Here is a 23,895-nt window from a genome sequence, read left to right as displayed (position 1 = left end):
ATTTTTCATACTGTTTTGTAGAAAGTTTGGTGGAATTCACATTTAACCTAAAAAACTGTGGCAGAAGATGGGAACATCTTTTATTGAACTCCATAATTTCTGACACTTTCCTAGTTTAACCAAATTACTCAGAGCTGACAGAGGTACAGCTCTCTCAAGCAACTGTAATCACCCCAAGCTTCCTGCCAATTAAATATGTCTTAGGAAACATGTATGTTGAAATCTGGCAGGTTCATTTCAGGAGTTCTAAAATTTGTGAAATGTTCAAGACTGTGATCACACACTAAAAGAAAGGAAAAATCAAAAGTTGGAAGAAAAATAAATTTGTGTGTTTGTGTGTGTGTGTGTGTGTGTATATTTTTTTTTTTTTTTTTGGGGGGGGAGACACTCTTGCTCTGTCACCCAAGCTGGAGTGCAGTGGCGCGATCTCAACTTACTGCAACCTCCACCTCCCTGGTTCCAATGATTCACCTGCCTCAGCCTCCAGAGTAGCTAGGATTACAGGTGTGCACAACACCACAACCGGCTAATTTTTGTATTTTTTAGTACAGATGGGGTTTCACCATGTTGGCCAGGCTGGTCTTTAACTCCTGACCTTGTGATCTGCCCACCTCAGCCTCTCAAAGTGCTGGGATTACAGGCGTGAGCCACCACACCCGGCTTGTTTGTATTTTTATCTGCACTTTTAACATTATAAACTTATGTAAAAAAATACATGCAGGACAAAGAACATCAATTCTTATAAACATAATAACTGAACAGATAAAATTAAAAAGGTTTCATGGTGTTTTTCATCCTTTGGGAGATCGGTGGGATCGGTGGGATGAGAGTGACATGGAGATGGAGGAGAAATCACAATCGTGTCACTGTTACTAAATTCTGGCAGTGCCAAGATTTGACTAAAGATAAGCCTGCTGTGATAAGTCCAAGTAACTATGGAAATCAAACTGTGAAAAGGGTTGAATGCTAGTAAAAACTCAGATTTCTTAACAGGTGAAATGTCTCATATCTATAATCTTTATGATTATGTTCACTTATATTTTCAATTCATAAAAAATAGAGAAAAAATTATAACTTCTAAAAATATTTTATCAGAGACTGTTTTACTTATTTAAAAAGTAGTCATCTTTCCATTTTTGGAAATTGGACCATACTCATTTCACTTGTATTGTCACAAATAATATTTTACATAATAAAATTTTACCTACCTTCCCAAGCCAGGCGATGGTGCTTGAGAATTATTATAAGAATTCTGTGGAAAAAATAAAATGTACTTAACAACAACAAAAACCACCACTACTTTATAAAGTTCTAAATATATTTAAAAGCACTGGGTCAGAGCTGATCGCAAGCAGCTTTAAATATTTAAGACACCAAAACACGTGTGTGTGTGTGTGTGTGTGTGTGTGTGTGTGTGTAAAAGTACAACAGAAAGAAATTATTAGGTGACAGCTGGGGTGTTCTGGAAGACTTCACAGAAAAGGCAAGGAAAGAATGAGTAACACATGGGTAAAGGGAAGGGGGATAAGTCCCAGCTACTCCCAGCTACCTGAGAGTAGCTGCAGTGAGCCATGATCGTTTTTTTTTTCTTTAAACTCTCTCTTAAAAAAGGGGGTGGGTGGGTGGGTGGAGAGAGGGGAGAGATGAATCATACTATGCACAAAGGCTGCAGAAAAGACAATGTATGTGCCCCATGGAGTTTGCCTAAAGCAGAGGTTTAGACAAGGAACAAGAGAGAGACCCCCTTGGGGCCAGGGTAAGGAGTTTAAACTTGACCTAGCAGGCAACTACTGAAGGGTTCCAAGTCATAATCAGAGGCAGATTTTAGCAGGATTTATGTGCTGCTGGCCTGAAGAAACACAGGAAAACCTTTTAGGCAACTAAGATAGTAGTTGGAAAAGGATGGCATGAAAACAAAAGATTTTTTTTTTTTTTTTGGAGACAGAGTCTCTCTCTGTCACCAGGCCGGAGTGCAGTGGCCTGATCTCGGCTCACTGCCGCCTCCGCCTCCAGGGTTCAAGCAGTTCTCCTGCCTCAGCCTCCCAAGTAGCTGGGACTACAGGTGTGTGGCACCACGCCCGGCTAATTTTTATATATTTAGTAGAGATGGGGTTTCACCATGTTGGCCAGGATGGTCTCGATCTCTTGACCTCGTGATCTACCTGCCTCAGCCTCCCAAAGTGCTGGGATTACAGGTGTGAGCCATCTCACCTGGCCGAAAACAAATTATCATTTAAAAAGTAAATACAGCCACTGCACATGACTACCAGAGTTCTACCATCAGATACACGTACATTAAAAAACTTGAAGAAACCTCCAACTTATTTGAAAGGTCCCAAACAGTAGCTCCTCCCCTGGTGTGTTTTGCATAAACATGAGGGCAGTTCTGGGGTGGGGACGGGAGACTACAAATTTTGTCTCCTAGGAAACGGACCTTGTGCTTCTGTATGCTTACCTTCAGGTGCTCTGTCAGTGTCTTTGAGTACTTCAAAGCATTTTCTTTCTTCAGTTTGAAAAGCCTCAGGTACAGCAAAGACTCGCATCGCAGGCTAGCCAATGGAAAAGGGCAGCTTATTTACCAGGACAGCAAACTGTGGCCAGATCTGCACAGTCTTTGCATTGTGCAGGAGACTGGCTCATGTGACCATGGCATAGACCACAACATTAACCCTTAGGCAAAACCAACAGATGTGTTCTTATTGTGGTACACGTCCTACAGAGGGGAAGATGGCTAAGAAGCCTAGGACTAGCCTCTCATTATTTGCTGACATTCCAAAATCCAAACCTTATCCACAGGACATCAACGTGTCATGAAGTTTTAAAAATTACGAAGGGGTAGAACTTCCAAACCAAAGTGTAAATAATCTAACATTAAAAAACAAAAACTAAGAAACTCAACTACAAATATTACAAACCAAAACATAGCTTACAAAGACCCTGCAGGATCATCCCTGCCTATCTCTCCAGTCACACCCACTTCTCGCTGGTCTTCTTTTAGTTCCTTGAAAGTTTCCCATTCCTTTCCACCATCCAGCCCTTGTACATGTTGTTCCCTCTAAATAGAGTAGGTCTCCCTACCCTCTACTGTTACAGTTACATATACTTTTCTTTCAAAACACTTAATTCATATGGACCTGTATGATGATTTGTTTGATTTCTGTCTTCTCACACTAGACTATACTCCATGATGAACAGGGCTGTGTTAGTTTTCTTCTTAGCTGCATTCCCAGTGTTAAATACAGAGCCAGGTAAAGACCTATAACAATCGAACTGATAATATCTCACTGGGATGAAGCAAACAAGTCACATCCTTTATTCTGAGCAAACTAGATGCTTGCTCCCTAAGGAAAAGCATGGGTGAATGGAGAGAGAGGGTACCAAAAGAAGTGTGTGGAAAGGTGATTATTCAAGACCATGGACGTTTCTACCATCAGTTCCACAAAGCCAAGGCTTTCATCAAGAAGGAAATGGATCAGCAACTGACAACTCAAACTTTTCAGTAGGAATTTTGAGTTACTTCCTGCTTGACCCGTCAAGAACAGATTTAAGACACGATTATGGAAGGCTGATTCAAGGAAAACATTCAGAAGAGCACACACAGCACTATTTATTATAGAACTTCCTGTCATCTAGCAGAGGCTAGAACACAGAAAACTCACCAAAGTACTGTGAGTCGTTTATCTGCAGCTGTAGCATCTGGTGCCAAGTAATTCTTTAGCTTCATAGTGTATCTGTTGAGTTACAATAACAAACAAATGACAAACAGAATACTTCACCTTGATCTTATGATTTCACTTGTCCTTAAAACATTAGAATTTCAAACCTAAATACTCATTGAAGTATCTACTTCTCCTTTATCTAAGGACATTAAAGGATTATAAACCCTCTTCCGTTTACCATATATCAGCCCCTTCCTAGATGGACCAGAGAAATAATGTTACTGCCAATGATCTGCCAAGTTTTTCCACTTACTTGATGAGATCCACTGTCTCTGAATACATAGGGAATGGGGATTTGGATTCCTGAGCATTTTTCTCTAATGCATTCCCACATTCAATGAAAGATACCACAGCATCAAGATAGTATACAGCTTTCTCAAACCTATCAGACTGAAGAAAGGAGAGAATGCAAGTAATGAGTAGTGACCTACTATGGCCACAAACATCAAAAGATTACTTAAGTTAATTTGATTAAATATATAAGTGTAAGGAGAATATTTACATACCAATGCATCTGCATTGTGCTTTAGCTTTTTTGCTTCTTGTAAATAATGGTCTGCTGAATAATTTCTGCAAGGTAAATTTTCATCATAAATAGAATAGTAAATATTTTCATAATACGAGTTCATTTCAGTATCTAGTATCCCTCAGTTTTTATGTCCTCAAAGAAAATGAGCTACTACTAAGTATTTGTTTCAGTATTTTCTGACAAATGTTTGTATCAGGTTAAAAGCATAAGTTGTTTTGACCAACTCATGGCAAATCTAATTAGGAAAATAGAAATCAGGCTCCCTAGTATCAAATACTAAGTTACTCAAGTTGACTGAGAGATTAAGCATAAATAAAATGAGAGTAGGAGAAATAACCTTTTTATTAAAATAGAGGAAAAAACAATATTGCTCTTCCTCATCTAAGAAACCCTCCATTTTAACAGTGATATCAGCAGTAGTAAGATTCTTCTACTGGAAGGCAGATCATTCACATCCCCCATGGGAGTCATGGAGTTAAGCTAAAGGAACAGTACTTGGACTAGTGGGTACTGTTCAAATTGAAACCTTAATATTCTGCAGATCATACATAAGTATACATCCTTCTGATCAATGATAGATTTATTATTTATTTTTTTGAGATGGAGTCTCATTCTGTCGCCCAGACGGGAGTGCAGTGGCGCGATCTCGGCTCACTGCAACCTCTGCCTCCCAGGTTCAAGCAATTCTCCTGCCTCAGCCTCCTGAATAGCTGCGATTACAGGTGCGCACCACCACACCCAGCTAATTTTTGTATTTTTAGTACAGACAGGGTTTCTCCATGTTGGTCAGGCTGGTCTCAAACTCCTGACCTCGTGATCCGGCTGCCTGGGCCTCCCAAAGTGCTGGGATTACAAGCGTGAGCCACCACACCCGGCCAATGATAGAAATTAAAATGAGTTTCTTATATGCTGACTGGAATCATTTCTTAAATACACATACAAAAAATCGTATTATCTCACCTGTCATCAAAGACAAGCTTTGTTCTCCGAGGCTTAGAAGAATCAAGAGTTGGTGCAGATGGAGGACAATTAGAGGAGCTACTTGGAGCCTTTTCCTGACCAAAAAAATATATAACTACAATGAAAACTGTAAGGAGATTAAAAATGAAACTAATAGCATTTCTTCAGCTACTGGTAAAAAGGAAACGAAATTTCATTGCCTTTCGTAATGAATTTCCTTGTTACAAAACTTTTATAAACTTCATAATGTAAATTTAAAACAAAAAAACAATGGGTCCATTTTATATAACTGAAATATTCATTCTAATATTTATATAAGGGTCTACACCATGCAAAGCACTGGCCAAGGCAGTTATTAAAACATAAGGAAGACAAAAGCCTAGTATGAAAATGGCAGCACTACTTACGGCAAATTTATTGGTAGTTACTGGTCAATGAAAACAGCAATAATATTAACAGCATCTAATGTTTATTATGTGCTTACAACTTAGCAGACACTAAGTTAACTAAGTACTTAGCATTATTGTTAATCCTTTAACAAACCTATGAAATAAGTACTGCTATTAAGATAAAATGAAAAAGCAATCTCAAGGAGGATGAGTAACTTGCCTAAGTTCAAACAGATTTTAAGTGGCATTCCTGGAATTTGAGTTTTAAATTCAGAATTGCCAGACTTCAAAAGCCAAGTTACTTTCTTAAATTTTACTCTGCCCCTCATCCACATGTCTTTTTTTTATTTTAAGAGATGAAGTCTTGCTATGTTGCCCAGGTTGATCTTAAACTCCTAGGCTCAAGTGATTCTCCCACCTCAGCCTCCTGAGTAGCTGGGACCGTAGGCATGTACAACTGCACCTGGCTATATGTTTCTGCCTCCTATCAATATAGCCCTTTATGAAAGAGCTATGACTCTCTCTCAACTGCCTCCCATCCAGCCCTGTCTTTAATAAGGAATATACATTTTTCTATAATAAAACACCATAAACAAGTGGAATTTAATAATAAATAAATAAAACGAATATACATTTTTCCATAATAAAACACCATAAACAAGTGGAATTTATTCCAGGAATGCATGGATGTTTCAACATTAGAAAACCCAATAATACATAATTTTACTTTACCTAACAATTTACCCAATATTATACAATGTTTTATATTTATATAAAAAAATAAAAATTTTAAATATATAATTGTACTTTGAAATGGCTTTCTGAATATTATGTTGTACTGTAACATTACTAGGATAGTTTTCCCTCTGTTTTATTTATTTGTTTGAGACAGCATCTCACTCTGTTGCCTAGGCTGGACTGCAGTAGTGCAATCATGGCTCACTGTGGCTTCAACCTCCTGGGCTCAAGCAATCCTCCAGCCAGCCTCCCAAAGTGTTGGAATAATAGGCTGTGAGCCACCATGCCTGGCCGCCTCTATGTTTTATAAATAGACCCATAAGGATCTACATTCAGATATGCTTTTCAGAGGATTTCTGAAAATAAGTTTCCAAATATTTAAACACAGTTTTCTTATATAAAAACTGTGTAATGCTGGTTTTCCAGATCTAATTTTTTCTTTTTTTTTTTTTTTGAGATGGAGTCTCACTTTGTCGCCCAGGCTGGAGTGCAGTGGCACGATCTCGGCTCACTGCAAGCTCCGCCTCCCGGGTTCACACTATTCTCCTGCCTCAGCCTCCCAAGTAGCTGGGACTACAGGCGCCCGCCACCATGCCCAGCTAATTTTTTGTATTTTTAGTAGAGACGGGGTTTCATTGGGTTAGCCAGGATGGTCTCGATCTCTTGACCTCGTGATCTGCCCGTCTCGGCCTCCCAAAGTGCTGAGATTACAGGCTTGAGCCACCGCGCCCGGCCTCTAATTTTTTCTTTAATTGATAGTATAAAAAATAGCGTATTTCCTAACTAAATTACAGATTGTTCTCTAAAAAATTCAAATGTCACTGCATAACTTGGGAATGGTCAAGACTAACAAATATTAACTTCAATAACTGTTAAGTGTCAAGAGCTATTGAAATCGAAGCGGTAAGGCCCTATTCTATATTTTGTAGAAAACAATAGAGTACCAAATGACTACATTTGATCCAACAAATATTTCCTCATTACCCAGTAAGTTAAGCACCGGATAAAACACAAAACAAGACACAAATCTCTGCTTTCAAGAAGCTGACAAACTTCTTGAAGAAACTCCCTTCTTATGTGTGATAGAAGCATACACAATGATTTTTACCTATGAGATAGCAGAATCCAAAAGAGGAGAGCTCACTTATTTAAAAGCACACACACACACACACACACACACACACACACACACAAAGCAATAGCAGGTTTCAAGAAGCAAGCACAGAGGCCTCAAATCCTACAGTTAAAGGATGGGAAATGGAGAAAAAAACATCAGCAGGCAGATGGAGAACTGGAGCAATAAAGCTGACCAATGTAAGAGTCAAGGTCCTAAGCACCTTGTGCTAACACTAAACTACTACAGAAGGAGGCTGTTCAGCTAGAAAAAAAGCTTTCTGTGTATTTAAATTTAAGAAGTTGTTAATTAAAATAATCTCAATTAAAAAATTTTTAATTTTACCACAGTTAATAAACATAAGAGCTTTAAGGAGTCTTATTTTTCAATTCTCAAACCTTTGCTTACTAAATAATAGGTATTTTCTGATTTGAGTAAATTTGCTTCTGATCAGAACAGTTTAGAAAGCAAACGACCTGGTAAACAAATTGAGGGTGAGAGACTATTAAAGTACAGCCTTGAACAAACTCCTTTGATCCAAATCTCCATCTATAAATGTGAAGAATACTCCCCCCTACATTGTGAGTATCCTAGGAATAATAATTAGAAATAATTTCAGTGCTAACTTAGCTAAAGATTTCTTTTTCTATTTCATGAATCAAAGCCAAATGATTGCTTTGTCACTTTACGTAATATAACTAGTTTGTAAAGTATAATTCTGAGAAACTCAAAGCCTATTTCAAACAATATACAAGAACTCAATCTTAGCAACTAAAACCATTTAGTTCTTATTTTAAAAACTTCCATAACTAACTTTTCCAATTACTGGTTTCTATCTTTTTTTTTTTTTTTAATTCTAAAGCTCTTTTATAGACAGGGTCTCAACACGTTGCCCAGGTTGGACTCAAATTCCTCAAGTGATCCTTCCATTTTAGCCTCCCAAATAGCTGGGACTACAGGTATGAGCCACCGTACCCAGGGGTTTTTATTTCAATGGACCAGCTGACTTACTCCCTTCACAGTCTTACATCACTGTATTCATTTATCAGGATTATTACATATAGAGGGTAAAAGGCATAGGCCTATGTATTTATTAATATGTTACAATAATTTCAAAGCACAGTGTCACCCTGGAAAAGTCACATGGCAAGTTGAGTGATTTTCAAAAGCCCCAGGCCCCCAACACTTTACCTTAACCTCCTTGGAGCTACTGGAAGTCTTCCCTTCGGTCTTCTTCTGCTTAGATGTAGAGGAACTGTTTCTGCTGCTGCCACTAGTCTCCTTGTTGCTGTTACTGCTTGACTTTAAGGAAGAAGACTGACTAATAGTCCTCTTCCGAGAGCCATGCTCTGTTTTTGGATCTTTTGAAGGAACAGGCCCAGCAGGAGAAGGCAACAAATCCTTTTCTTTTGCAGCATTCTGCTTAGATGACCTGCCAAACCAAACGAATGCCCTCATTTCTCCACACAGTAATACAGGGGTAGTTGATTTTTCCATTTCTCTTTGTCTGCTTTCAAGACAAATCTGTTTTTCCCCATTTGATTACTAGGACACATGATTTCTATAAAACAAAATAAGACTGTAAATTCCGTGAGGGTAGGCATCTTTTCTGTTTTTATTCCTGTGGTTGTATATCCAGGGCCAAAAACATGACCTACCACTCAGTAGTACTCAATAAATATTGGCTGAATGAATGAACAAAATGATGAATAGTGAATGAAGAGATTACCACTTTTAAGTTGGCAACCAGTCTCTTGGAAATTACAGGTAAGTTTGCCATCTAACCAGAAAGTGGCATACCTTTACTTTAATTCTCCCCCAATACTCACCCCTACCCCAGTAAAAAATGAAGAAAGGAAGAATTAATTAAATTTTAAATGTTTTCCATCCCTATTAGCTAAAAGCGAAAGCTCCCACTATTTGGCATATGTTATGTGTGTGCATTTATATAACACTCGCTTACTAAAACGAACACTCAGAGCATGTTAGAAAGTACCCAGTATCAAATGATACACATATATTAACAACATTAGCATGCAACATGTTTTGGGGACGTACTCTCTGTTGCTGGATGGCTTATGGCCTGCTGAATTCTTGTCCTCTGTTTTGGGTTTCTTGCTCTCGCTGGCTCGGCTATCATCTTCATTCTAGATGAAAAATAGAAACCGTGGTCTGATTTTTATTCAACTAACTTCAGCTTCCAGCACTAGCTACCCACAAAGAGTTTATCCCTGATTAGGCATCAGAAAGATAAAAGAGAAGTACAATAATTCATTTAAATAATATTCAAAAAGATTAGGTTTTAAGGCTGAGGTCTCCTATTTTAGATACACAGAACCCAAAGACTGAAACAGATTTCCTACAGTCTCTAAGATGGCATCTTTTCAATGTAATGATTTGGGGGGTGGTATCTGTGAAATTATAATTAAGATATAATTTACATAACATGAAATTCACTCTTCAGAAGTACACAATTCCATAACATTTGGTATATTCAGAGTTGTACAACCATCACCACAATGAATTTTAATTTTATTTATTTATTTATCTGTCGCCCAGGCTGGAGTGCAGTGGCATGATCTCAGCTCACTGCAACCTCTACCTCCCTGGTTCTCCTGCCTCAGCCTCCTGGCTAATTTTTTGTATTTTCAGTAGAGATGGGATTTCATTGTGTTAGCCAGGATGGTCTCAATCTCCTGACCTCATTATCCACCCATCTTGGCCTCCCAAAGTGCTGGGATTACAGGTTTGAGCCACTGCACCTGGCTTAATGAATTTTAAAATATGTTCGTTATCCTGAAAACACACTCCATACCCATCTCTTCCTCCCCCAGACACTGACAATCACACTTCATCTTTATAGATTTGCCTATTCTAGACATTTCAGGAAAATGGTATGATTCAATGTATGTGGCCTTTGTGGCTCCTTTCATTTAGTGTAACATTTTTAAGGTTCATCCATGTTGCAGCATGGATCAGTACTGCATTCTCATTTATGGCTGAACAGTACTCACTGCATAGAATTTATTCATTTTGTTTAGTCATTCATCAGGTGATGGCCATTTGGGTTTTTTCCACTTTTTGGCTAATATGAATAATGCTACTATGAACATTCAAGTACAAGTTTTTGTGTGGACATATGTTTTCATTTCTCTTGGATATATACCTAGGAGTACAGTTGCAGGTCAAAAGGTAATTCTATGTTTAACTTCTTCAGTAACTACCAAACTATGTTCCAAAGCAGTGGTATCATTTCCATTTTCATCAGGACCGTATCAAAGTTCCAACTTTTTCACAACTTTGCCAACAATTTTTGTCGTCCCTATTTTTGATTACAGCCCAGCCTAGTGACAGAAAAAACTTTTTGATGGAAAACACAAGTGGTGGGCCCATCCACTGCCAATGTTACTTTTCTAAGTGAATCTAAGTTTTCCTTTTGTTTCAAATATCAGGGCACAAGAATGCAAATATTCTACCATAACAAAAGAATCTGTTCTCCTATACAAATGATTAAAGATAGACAAACGAAAACATGAGAAAAAGAAATCTACATCCTTTATTACCCTTAACTGGGTCTTCTCTTAGTACTACCTGCTTTATCTCCAGGTATTGCCCTTGACACTTTATATTTTAAATGTTTGAATATCTTATAAAAGGGCCAGGTGTGGTGGCTGACACCTGTAACGCCAGTGCTTTGGGAGGCTGAGTGGGAGGACTGCTTGATTCCAGGAGTTTGAGACCAGTTTGGGCAACACAGCAAGACACCATCTCTATAAAAAATTAGCCAGGTGTGAAGTTGCATGCCTGTAGTCCTAGCTACTCGGGAGGCTGAGGAGGAAGGATCACTTGAACCCGGGAGTTTGAGGTTACAGTGAGCTATGAATACCATGGCACTCCAGCCTAGGTGACAGAGCAACACCCTGTCTCTAAAAGTAAGAAAAATAAAATAAAATGTTACGAAAAAGGTAATACTTTTTAAGCACAAAAGGACCATTCTTTTTAAATTCCATAAAAAAAATTATAGGTTCCTAAAGAGCAGAGTCCATCATACACAAGCTCTTATTCCACATAATTCTATGAATTAAATCCCACAGCCAAGTCCAGCAATCTGAGGCTGTGGGCTACAGGGGCCAGTGGCCCTAAACAGCTTACTAGTTCAGCAAAACATCCCTGTACAATGATAATGGAAACGCATTAGCTATAGTAAGGAGAGCAGTAAGCATTAGTTTTCTAAAAATTCAAATAATGTGGACAATTTCAATTTTTAAAGATTCAAAAAAGAAGTGAGGTATTATTCTAATTTGTCTGAATATATATCATCTGCACATGGCACTGTGGTTTTATGAAAAGGAGAGAGGAAAATATCTCACGCCATTTTAAGAAAGTGCTCTACTCTCCCTGTAATATACGTGATTCTCATGTCAACTGGAGTGGTGTTTGTGTTCCAAGTTTACTTGGTAAGGCCATTCTGGTACCTATCTGTTCAGCTACTCAAACTTAACTTCTGGTCTTTCACAATCATACACATGTATCAGGGGAAATTATAGCATTCTTTGATATAGACTACTTAAAACTTTACGTTATCCTGAAAATTCCTCACTAGAGCTGAAAAGATCAGGCTGTTTTTCCCACAGAGTCTCTATATTTGTAGTGATTCAGATCTCTTCATTGTATGATTATTATCCTCCAATCATAGACATGTGTGAATTTTCACATTTCCTCAGTCTAAGAAAAGCAGACCTTAAATGTACAAATTTTGCCTCTATATCCAAAATTATCTTGGAAGTATTTAGGGATGAGAGCTGACTATGAGACAGCAGTATTTTTAGTTCTGACCTTTGTTAAGGATGAGAAGCTGGGGCACAGAGGTGCACAGCAGATGAGTTATTAGAAGTGTGCCTTGGTCTGGGTGTATGACATAAGAAAATGGTAGGGATTATAACAATCAGGGGAGTACGTATCCAAAACTAAAAACACCTACAACCAAAATGTTGAGAATGTTGCAAATGCCTGTTTGCAAGTTGCTGCTCTCTAACCTCCACACTGGTCAGCACATGCTGAAAAGCACTGGCTCATTTCTTATGTCATTAGCAACTATCCTGCTTTAACTGAAGGACACAGGCAGAAACACAGAAATCTTCAAGAGACTGTTCCATAAGTAGCCTCAAGTGGGCCTTGGGTTTACCCACTATTTTCCTTCACAGTTTATGACCTGCCTTGTTACTTTGTGGCTTACTGAGATTTCCACCACATTTCAGATTCTGATGTTTCAAAACAAACAACAAAAACCCTTCACAAACCTTATGCTTCCTCTTGCCTTTGTTGGAAACTTTTTCTGAGGCTTGTTTCTGAGCCTCTCTCGTGTGCTTTTCTGGCACATTTTTCTTTTCCCCCTTGGGCGGCTCTGTTTCTTTGTAAGGCTTTCCTGGTATTCTAGTCAAAAGATTCAGGTCAATCTTCACAATAAGTGGATACCTGTCATCAGGCTCACTGAGGGGTGAAAGAAGTTCCTTCTCTTCCATAGGAGAGAACATTCGTTGCCGAAAAAAGCTATCTTCTTCCTCCACTGAGGAGGGCTTAACAGGAGTCCTATTGCTCTCGGGGTACTTAGGAGTTTGTGAGGAAGGAGGAAGGCTCTCGCTTTCATCTGAATCTGAGGATGAGGTATCTGTTTCTATGATTTCCCTTGATTTCTGGGAAGATTTACTTGTTGATTTATATTTCTTTTTCTCTGCTGTAGGTCGAGGGGAAGACTTAGACTCCTTCTTTATATTGGGTTTCCTTGAGCCTTTGGTGGCTGCTTTGTGTCTGCTGGAGGGCATGCTGCTAGCCAAGTCTACAGGAGTTTCACTTTCTATCTTCAGGCCTCCACGAGGCTCTTCAGCAGCTGTCTTCTCAGCCTTTTTGGGTTGTTTTTTGCCTACAGTTCTTCTCTGTGTTGTGCTGTCACTCTGTGCAGGAGATTTCTGCCTCCCACGCCCACTTTCTGATCCCTTTTGGATGGTTTTGGAGTCTCGTCCAGGAGTAGCGGAACTCATTTCTTTAGGTCCACTTGTATCAGTGTAGCTATTCCCAGTGCCCTGCTCTCGGCCTTCCTTTTTGTAGCCTTGAGATGATGGGATGTTACTGTCCACTGAAGAAGCGGGTGACACTTTATGTGGGTTCACTTTATTCAGCCAATTATCAAGTTGCCATTTGTTTGTTGGCGGGGGTTCAGGCTGAAAAACAGAGAAACATGTATGCTTTTTTCAATAGTGAAGCGTTCTCCCCCCTTTACAACCTCAAAGAAGAGGAAAAACCACAATGCCTAATGCAACAAAAGCATTTACTTGCCATGGTTCTCTACGAACCAAAGCAAAGGGCTGAGTATTGACTACTAGCTCTTATCATCTGATCATCTGAATAAGAAGATAAGCGGCCGGGCATGGTGGCTCACACCTGTAATCCCAGCACTTTGGGAGGCTGAGGTGGGTGGATCATGAGGTCAGGGGTTTGAGACCAGTCTGACCAACATGGTGAAATCCCATTTCTACTAAAAATACAAAAATTAGCCAGGTGTGGTGGCGCACGCTTGTAATCGCAGCTACTCAGGAGGCTGAGGCAGGAGAATCACTTGAACCCGGGAGGCAGAGGTTGCAGTGAGCCAAAATTGAGCCAATGCACTCCAGCCTGGGTGACAGAGTAAGATTCCGTCTTCAAAAAGAAAAAAAAAAAGATAAGCTTAATGTTATATGTGACCTTTAAATAGCAAATATTCCTATTCAAGAATCCAATTTCAAAGGTATAATTACAAATGGCCATACAGAATATTTAATTCTAGAAAGTAAACAACTGATGTAGGTACAAAGAGAGATTTTTAACTGCAATTTAACAAGCTATACTAAAATTATATTACATAAGATTCTTTTTATCAACAACGTGATGTTCTTTGTAACTACAGAACATCAATTACCACGTTGAGTTATAAAAATAAAAGACCAAACTAAAGGTACACAATATTTTAGTGACCTGTAATATGCCAAGCGGTTCCTAATCTAGACCGAATTTGTTCAAACAACAAGGAATCATCTAGGTTTCCTCCAAGGTACACAGTACAATTTCTTTTTGTCAGAATATGGAACGTTCTTTCCTTCTCCTTTTATATTTGAATCAGGTTTTAAATCGACATCACCAAGGACCCTGAGAGGGCCTATGGGAGGTACCCCCTTCCCTCTGTCTCACCTCAGGAGATGCACTCTGGGATGGCTCATTTGCCTCACTGTCACTGGAACTACTTTCACTCTCTGAGTCAGATCCAGAGCTGCTTTCAGATCCACTGTGGCTACTAGAATCATCCCTGGAGTTATCTGCTCCTTCACTATTATGATGTGAAGGTTCAGAATTACTAAAAGAGATGAAATATACAAATGTCCAAAGTTTATTTTACATTGACAACAGGAAAACATCCAAATCGGACAACCAACTTTCTTTTTTTCTTTTCTTTCTTTTTTTTTTTTTTTTGATGGAGTCTTGCTCTGTCGCCCAGGCTGGAGTGCAGTGGCGCGATCTCAGCTCACTGTAACCTCCATCTCCCAGGTTCAAGCAATTCTTCTGTCTCAGCCTCCCAAGTAGCTGGGACTACAGGCGCCCGCCACCACGCCCGGCTAATTTTTGTATTTTTAGTAGAGACGGGGTTTCACCATATTGGTCAGGCGGGTCTCAAACTTCTGGCCTCAGGTGATCCGCCCACTTCGGCCTCCCAAAGTGCTGGGATTACAGGCGTGAGCCACCACGTCCAGCCACAACTTTCTTTAAAATGTTTACTATGTGTTACACTGCTGTAATTCTATGAATCCAGAACTTCACTGTAAATGAAATGAACAATTCTTTTTAAAAATTTCTGATGTGCTAATGAGGTATTAATACTCACCTTTTAAAAACAGTTTGAGATATAATACACAAATCACCCACTTTAAGTGTATAATTCAATGATTTTTAGTTAATTTACAGAGTTGTACAACCACTATCAAAACTGATATTTACCTATAAGGCCACTTATTATATCCCTGCAGTGTTATCAGGCTGACCCAACTCTTACCAATAAAACAGAAAAGAAAAGGATGCCCACCTTCCTGGTGTACTCCTCGGCATTGTCTTATCACAATCCTAAAATTAAAACATAAGAAGGAATCTGTGAATGAATAAACAGTATTCTATTTGCTTAGTGTGAATAATATCTGAACTCTTAACAGAAAAAACTGGCTTCTCTAATGTATGCAACAATGTTTAACACTTACACTGTTTTTACCTAAAGAGTAACTGAACTGCCCAAATAAGATCAAAAGCTTTGTTAATAGTTATTATTGTCAATAATCTACTGCTTCATGAGTATGTTTTGATCCATAATAAATGTTGAGGGAAACCCAATTTTTTTAAAAAATAAGAAAAAAATGGAGATTTAAATACAGAGAAGAAAACTACAACATTCCAGTGTCAGAAAGCTTATAAGAAGAAATTTATTTTAAGTAACAAATGCATTATTCAATTATCATTTTTATAAAATACAAATACTATGTGAGACTGGCAAAATAATACAATAGTAGACACACCTGTTCCCCATCACTGTCTTCACTGCTGCTTAGTTTTAAGTCATCTTTTAACATACTAGAGGGAAAAGGCAGAAAGGATTATTATTTTTGGAACAGTTGACATGGTATGCCAGGGTACTAAATATCTACTAAAAATTCTAGAAATAATCACTGTGGTAGCCACAGATTTAACCAAAAAACAAAACACCAGTAAGTCTTATTCTATCTGGTTTGGTTCAAAATCTCAAAATTGAGAATGGAGGAATTTAACCATTCCATAAGCTCTATCCTTCCCATGAATAAAATATTCATCTTTTCTAATTAAACAAAACCTACTTCTATAAACTCTCATATTCAGTTCTGTAGTCTCTAACTTTTCCCCTAGGTGCACACACACATTCATTATTAAAAATTAACAAAGTCATACCCAACAATCCACTAAAGAGACATAACTCCTAAAAAGGAGGAAGATAAAATGAAAGCATCAAGCAATTCTTCCTTTGTCCCCCATGTTCCACAAAGAGAGGTTAGTATAACTGATGACAACTGGGTAACTGTGAAAACCAGAACAGTTTCCTAAGCCAAAGTTCTAGTTCATAAAGGCCTTGCTATGAAACAAAGTGCCCTCTGTAGAAATAAATATTTTGGGTAAAAGTCTTGGCTATATAGCAAAAATGACTATGTAAGTATGTGTATGTATGTGTGTGTGTGTGTGTGTGTGTGTGTGTGTGTGTGTGTGTGTATTTTTTTTTTTTTTTTTTGAGACCGAGTCTCGCTCTGTCATCCAGGCTGGAGTGCAGTGGCACAATCTCAGCTCACTGCAAGCTCTGCCTCCCGGGTTCACGCCATTCTCCTGCCTCAGCCTCCCGAGTAGCTTGGACTACAGGTGCCCGCCACCACACCCGGCTAATTTTTTGTATTTTTATAGAGACAGGGTTTCACCGTGTTAGCCAGGATGGTCTCGATCTCCTGACCTCGTGATCCACCTGCCTCGGCCTCCCAAAGTGCTGGGATTACAGGCGTGAGTCACTGCGCATGGCCGACTACGTATATATTTTTAAAACTCCCAAATTCTGGCCGGGTGTGGTGGCTCACGCCTGTAATCCCACTACTTTGGAAGGCTGTGGGCGAATCACCTGAGGTCATGAGTTTGAGACCAGCCAGGCCAACAGGGTGAAACTTTGTCTCTACTAAAAATACAAAAATTAGCCTGGCGTGGTAGTGGGCACCTGTAATCCTAGCTACCTGGGAGGCTGAGGTAGGAGGAGAATCACTTGAACCCAGGAGCTGGAGGTTGCAGGGAGCTGACATCCCATCACTGCACTCTAGCCTAGGTGACAGAGTGAGACTGTCTCAAAAAAACAAAACAACAAACAAACAAACAAACAAAATTCCCAAGTTCCAAAATCTCCCTTGATCAAAATTCAAATCAATTTAAACACGTACACACATATACTATAAGCTGACAGTTTCTGGAATTTGTTTTTGAAAGCAAAATTAAAGATGTAAATTTTCTTTTAAGGTCATAGAATCAAAACCATTAAACTTAAAATTTTCTACGTAACAGCCCACAAAATATTCCTTGTCTTTTTACATGGGAGGAAAAATTAATACAAAGTTTAGGGCGAACTACAACTAGAAAAATGTCTAATTTCTCATTACCAGTAATTCCATTACCTTTCTTAAAATTTCATGACAATCTCCAATCAGCGAGAAGGAAATCTTCTTTCACTCTAATAACTACTTGTACTCTTCCCCCTCAAAGTTTAACCTACATTTCTATATCTGACCCTAAGTTCAAAATATTACATATTAAACATCACCCTGAAATAAAGTAACCAGATGATTTTTAAGACTGGCCCAATTAAACAGAACAGGGAAAAAAGAGTTTTCTTTCAGACAGGGGCTTAGTGCATCTATCTCTATGACTGATTTTCCTCTAAGGAAATGTACTTACTCTGAATTCTCTTGGCCCTTATGATTTAACAATGGCAGCTCAATGAACTTGTTTACACATGTCAATATGTCAAAGCTTTTACCAGACTGCTCAGAGCCCTGCATGAATTTGTTCCCTCACAACCAAAGTGATAGGTAAAGATATGGTAAGTACACTTCCGTTCTTTACATATAAATAAGTATGATGAATAGGAATATAATTTGAATTTTTCAGCAGTGAGGGGGGTGCTTCTTGTGTTCTTGTATTTTTCATTCTTAGTTCTTTTATTCAGCTGAAGTGCTACCAGTCTAGGGTCATCACAGTACTGTTTGTGACTGTGGCATGGAAAGCTGACACTGTAGTCACTGCTTCTTTAGAATTTTGTTTTAATCACTGAGTTAACCTGTGGTCTCAGGAATTCAGGAGTTCATTCTTTAAGTTGGAATTTATTTTCATCCAATACATTACCCTGTTACATTTTTATATATATTTCTGCTTCTACCAACAAAATAAAAATAAGAAAACTTAAAGACAGTACAAACTATGTATGTTACTTAATCTAGTGGTTAAATGAATGGCTTGGCCTAAAGAAGAATCCTGTATTTATTTTATGACTTCTTTATTCAATATAAATTAGGAATATACACAGAAAAATATACACATACAACTCTCAGATGAGAAAAAACCATGATCTCAGAGCAGAGGTAGGCAAACTGTGGCCCACAAGCCAAATCCAACCTACCACATTGTTTTAAAGAGTGGCTGGAATACAGCCACACTTATGGTCTATAGCTGCTTTCATACTACAAATGGCAGAGCTGAGCAGTCAAAACACAGACTATGTGGCTCTGAAAGCCTAAATATTTCACTATCTGACCCTTTACATAAAAATTTGCATGCTCATGCCTTAAAAGGTCAATATTTCTTTTATTTTTTAATTTTTCTGAGACCGAGTCTCGCTCTGTGGCCCAGGCTGGAGTGAAGTGGCACGATTTTGGCTCCCTACAACCACTGCCTCCCAGGTTCAAATAATTCTCCTGCCTCAGCCTTCCAAGTAGCTGGGATCACAGGTGCTTGCCACCATGCCTGGCTAATTTTTTGTATTTTTAGTAGAGAAGGGGTTTCACCACGTTGGCCAGGCTGGTCTCGAACTCCTGACCTCATGTGATCTGCCTGCCTTGGCCTCCCAAAGTGCTGGGATTACAGGTATGAGCCACCCTGCCCAGCCTCAATATTTCTAAATATTGTTCAAAATACCCAGATATTACAGGTAACTTTTAGCGAAAACGATACACATTAAACTCATTAAGCAATAAACTTACGATTTAGACTGGTGCCCATTTGAAGTTTTAGAAGGATTATATCTTTCTGGAACAAAAAGAATGAAGTGAGCAACTAAAGTATGGCTATTTAGACTGTAAAATGTCTATGTAAAATACCCTCAAATAAATGTAAATCAAACAATGAAATATAATTCTTCAATCACCAAACTGGTAACACCAACAAGCCCAATAATATGAGATACTAGTGACTACAGGGGAAATAAGCATATGTACATGTTGCTGGTAGGACTGTAAATTCATACAACCTTCTTGAAGAGCAATCTGGTAATACCTTCTCAGTACTGTAACTATACTGCTAAGTGACTTAGTAATTCCAATGAAAGGAATTTACATCACAGGTATAATCTTGAGGAATACACAAACACACAAGCACACACTTGGGAATGTTTATTATAGCCTGTTTTGTAATGGCAAAAACTGGAAAAGAAAAATGTCCATCGATAGGGGACTAGTGAAATAAATTATGGTATTTTCATACTATAACTAGAGTTTTATGCTGTTATAGAAATAGCTCTAAAACAAAGTGAAAACCACAAATAATGAGTAGAGGCAGCTTATGATCCCATTTGTGAACAGCTTTCAGAAGAGAGAATGGGAGAAGAGTAGAAGGATGAAGTATTCTTAAAAGAAGATGACTAGGGAAAACAAGCTGAGAAAAAAAGGAAATTAAAAAAAGAGAGAAAATGTAAATTTTCTGGCCTATAGTTAGCTATTTTCCGCATTTTAACATTTTCTGCATATCAACAATGTCAGATCCCTTTTTCCTGTAGTTACAGCCTTTAAGGTGGAACTAAGAAATTGATATACAAAGAAAGCGTAACATCAAAAGAGGTATTCTTCTAGTTTTATCTCTGCATTAAGATCACTGAAGACAAATTAAGGATCAAAAAGTTCCACATTTTCATTTCCAAAATACCTTATGACTAGTATAAATCTACCTTAATTAAGAAGTTACTGCTCTTGGCAAAAAGAATACCTGTTTTGTTACAGAGGTATACGGTGAAGCCCAGACATTTGCAATGGTTCCCTCAATCTACACAACCACAATCTCCTGGGACCATATTTGAATTCCCTATGACCATCTTCGCCAGAAATTCTTCTGACAGACCAAGAGAGTAAGGGTGAAGGTGAGGGCACAGCAGGTAGCAGACTTTCTACCCACATCAGAAAACCAAGGAGGAATAAACAGGGACTGTACAAATGTAACAAGAAAAGAACCATGGTCAGCTAAATAAAATGACCCCTTCTTGTGTGGAGTTTCACCATCATGGAACCAAGTACTTTCATAAAGGAAGTTAAAAGAAAGAAGAATGACACTTGAGTTTACAAGGTGCCCATCAAATTGTATTCATGAACTGTTAGTTCAAATGCTTAATTAAAGTAATGTATTTTGATCTCCAATGACCTGCGGTTCCTGAATTTTTAAAGAATAACAATAGTAGAATAACCACTACTCATTAGATGATAAAAATTAGAATACCAGGTCATGGTGGCTCACACCAGTAATCCCAACACTTTGGGAGACGAGGCAGGTGCATCACTTGAGCTCAGGAGTTTGAGACCAGCCTGGGCAACATAGTGAGACCCTATTCTACTAAAATTTAAAAAATCAGCCAGGCATAGTGGCAGGTGCCCACAGTCCTAGCTACTCAGGAGGCTGAGGCAGGAGGATCACTTGAACCCTGGAGATCGAGGCTGCAGTGAGCTACGACCACACCACTACACTCCAGGAAAATAAAAAAGAAAAATGAAAAAGGATATGACATGTAAAGGTATTACTAAAGTTATATATGGTGTGACCATGAAAATTGAATGTTCAATAAATAGCTTAATTTGAAAACCAAGAGGAAAAGAAATACTCACTTTGTTCTCCAGGGCCAAAATTGGACTGCTGAGATTCCTAAGAAAAAGGAACATAAAATTATACAAAGTGACACTAAAAAAGAAAGGTTAATTCATGAAAAATGCTTAAATTACATAAAAACACTTCAAGTACTTGAAAAAGCACAGAAAGAATGCAATGATCCTGTCTGATCAGCCTTGGCAATTTTGTGATCAATAATGGACTTTCCCAGAGACTAATACAAAAAGCATTAAGCCACCTAAATTCTTTATCATTCAATTCTTTCAGCAGCATCCACTGTAGTCATATCCCTATTTAGAGCCCTTTATAAAATAAATAATTTTTGGCCGGGCGCGGTGGCTAAAGCCCGTAATCCCAGCACTTTGGGAGGCCGAGACGGGCGGATCACGAGGTCAGGAGATCGAGACCATCCTGGCTAACACGGTGAAACCCCGTCTCTACTAAAAAATACAAAAAACTAGCCGGGCGAGGTGGCGGGCGCCTGTAGTCCCAGCTACTTGGGAGGATGAGGCGGGAGAATGGCGTAAACCTGGGAGGCGGAGCTTGCAGTGAGCTGAGATCCGGCCACTGCACTAGAGCCTGGGCGACAGAGCAAGACTCCGTCTCAAATAAATAAATAAATAAATAAATAAATAAATAAATAAATTCAATTTAAAATTCTTGGTCTTAAGAAAACACTTCATTTAAAACTAAAGGTAATACTGAAGACAGTGTACTAAGTAAAAATAGCTGTATACGTTTATCCATTATAAGTATACCACTTTTTTGGGAGGCCAAGGCTAGTGGATCATGAGGTCAGGTGATTAAGGCCATCCTGGCCAACACGGTGAAACCCCGTCTCTACGAAAAATACAAAAATTAGCTGGGCACGGTGGTGTACACCTGTAGTCCCAGCTACTCGGGAGGCTGAGGCAGGAGAACTGCTTGAACCTGGAAGGCGGAGCTTGCAGTGAGCTGAGATCCGGCCACTGCACTCGAGCCTGGGCGACAGAGCAAGACTCCGTCTCAAATAAACAAATAAATAAATAAATAAATTCAATTTAAAATTCTTGGACTTAAGAAAACACTTCATTTAAAACTAAAGGTAATACTGAAGACAGTGTACTAAGTAAAAATAGCTGTATACGTTTATCCATTATAAGTATACCACTTTTTTGGGAGGCCAAGGCTAGTGGATCATGAGGTCAGGTGATTAAGACCATCCTGGCCAACACGGTGAAACCCCGTCTCTACGAAAAATACAAAAATTAGCTGGGCATGGTGGCGTGCACCTGTAGTCCCAGCTACTCGGGAGGCTGAGGCAGGAGAACTGCTTGAACCTGGGAGGCAGAGGTTGCAGTGAGCCGAGATCGCACCACTGCACTCCAGCCTGGCAACAGCGCGAGACTCCATCTCAAAAATAAAAAAAAGCATACCACTTTTATGGACTAAAAAAACCCATATGGATATTTCCATGTCATTTTAATCCCTCCTCCTCCCTGCTCCCAATATTTTATATACATTAGCAACATGAGGAAGAGATGGTCATTTATTTCCATGTAAGCCTTGTAACAGCATAGTGTCTGGCACTCAGGAAGTGCCAATAAAAAGAAGTCAAAATGTCACCCTCAGTGAAATATGGCTTTCCAAACTCAATTTTCATGACCAGAACAGCTGTTCCATGTGTGCAAACTATGCATTTCTCAAAATTAAATCTGGGTACAAGACGTAGCACTAAAATTACACAAATATTCCTAAAAGCCTACTTAAAAATAAGCATACTCTTCCTTTAGTTACAGAACTGTCTGTGAAAGAACAATATAATTTTGCTGTTAAAAAAACATTAAAAACCTCTTTCTATACTCAACGGATTTTCCAAGAGGATGCCAAGACCATTATATGGGAAAGAATAGTCTTTTTAACAATGGTGCTGGGGGAACTGAATAGCCATGGGCAAAATAAAGCTGGGCCTTTATATTACACCATTTAAAAAAAAAAAAAAAAAAAAAAAAAACTCAAAATGGACCACAGACCTATAAATGTAAAAGTTAGAGCTATAAAATCCTTAGGAAAAAAACACAATGCCAAATCTAAATGACCTGGGATTTGGCAAGATAAACTGGACTTAATCAAAATTAAGAACTTCTGTGCTTCAAAGGCTGCTATCAAAAAAGTGAAAAGACAACTCACAGAATGGGAGAAAATATTTGCAAATGATGTATCTGATGGGGGCTGGTATCTACAATATACTATAAAGAGCTCTTACAATTCAATAACAAGACAATCCAATTAAAAAACAGGAAAAGGACCTGAATAAACATTTACCCAAGGAAGACATATAAATGGCCAATAAGCAGATGAAAAGATGTCTCACACCCGTCATCACGGAAATACAAATCAAACCTACAATGAGATACTACTTCTCACCCACTAGGATGACTAGAATCAAAAAGACAAATGTAAGAAGTGTTGACAAGGATGTGGAGAAATCAGAACCCTGGTGAGAATGTGAAATGGTACAGCTGCTTTGGAAACATTCTGGCAGTTCCTCAAATAAGTTAACACAGAATTACCACATGACCCAGCCATTCCACTGTTAGGTATATAACCAAACAAAATGTAAACGTAAGTCCACACAAACACTTCTATATAAGTGTTTATAGCAACATTATTCATAATAGCCAAAAAGTGGAAACAACTCAAATGTCCGTCGGCTGATAAACGTATAAACAAAATGTGATATATATCCATATACTG

At 38.6% G+C, this 23,895-nt stretch overlaps 1 protein-coding gene across 2 annotated transcripts in view; it reads right to left on the bottom strand.

The window, feature by feature from the left end:
- Window positions 1–23,895, bottom strand: part of AFF4 (ALF transcription elongation factor 4) — an 89,982-nt gene that overhangs the window by 8,499 nt on the left and 57,588 nt on the right. For both annotated transcript variants that reach the window (XM_008014405.3, XM_008014406.3), the window contains 14 exons: window positions 21,159–21,195; window positions 19,275–19,320; window positions 16,038–16,092; window positions 15,557–15,594; window positions 14,671–14,833; window positions 12,750–13,667; window positions 9,508–9,596; window positions 8,641–8,881; window positions 5,209–5,303; window positions 4,226–4,289; window positions 3,973–4,109; window positions 3,660–3,731; window positions 2,456–2,549; window positions 1,209–1,252 (listed from right to left, as the gene is read on the bottom strand). In XM_008014405.3, the coding sequence (XP_008012596.1) occupies window positions 1,209–1,252; window positions 2,456–2,549; window positions 3,660–3,731; window positions 3,973–4,109; window positions 4,226–4,289; window positions 5,209–5,303; window positions 8,641–8,881; window positions 9,508–9,596; window positions 12,750–13,667; window positions 14,671–14,833; window positions 15,557–15,594; window positions 16,038–16,092; window positions 19,275–19,320; window positions 21,159–21,195 (2,093 nt within the window). The remainder of the gene's footprint in view (window positions 1–1,208; window positions 1,253–2,455; window positions 2,550–3,659; window positions 3,732–3,972; window positions 4,110–4,225; window positions 4,290–5,208; window positions 5,304–8,640; window positions 8,882–9,507; window positions 9,597–12,749; window positions 13,668–14,670; window positions 14,834–15,556; window positions 15,595–16,037; window positions 16,093–19,274; window positions 19,321–21,158; window positions 21,196–23,895) is intronic.

The sequence above is a fragment of the Chlorocebus sabaeus genome, chromosome 23 (assembly GCF_047675955.1).
Source record: "Chlorocebus sabaeus isolate Y175 chromosome 23, mChlSab1.0.hap1, whole genome shotgun sequence".
NCBI classification, from domain to species: domain Eukaryota; kingdom Metazoa; phylum Chordata; class Mammalia; order Primates; family Cercopithecidae; genus Chlorocebus; species Chlorocebus sabaeus.
The sequence above is the reverse complement of the archived record's forward strand: the minus strand, read 5'-3'. Positions and strand labels throughout refer to the sequence as shown.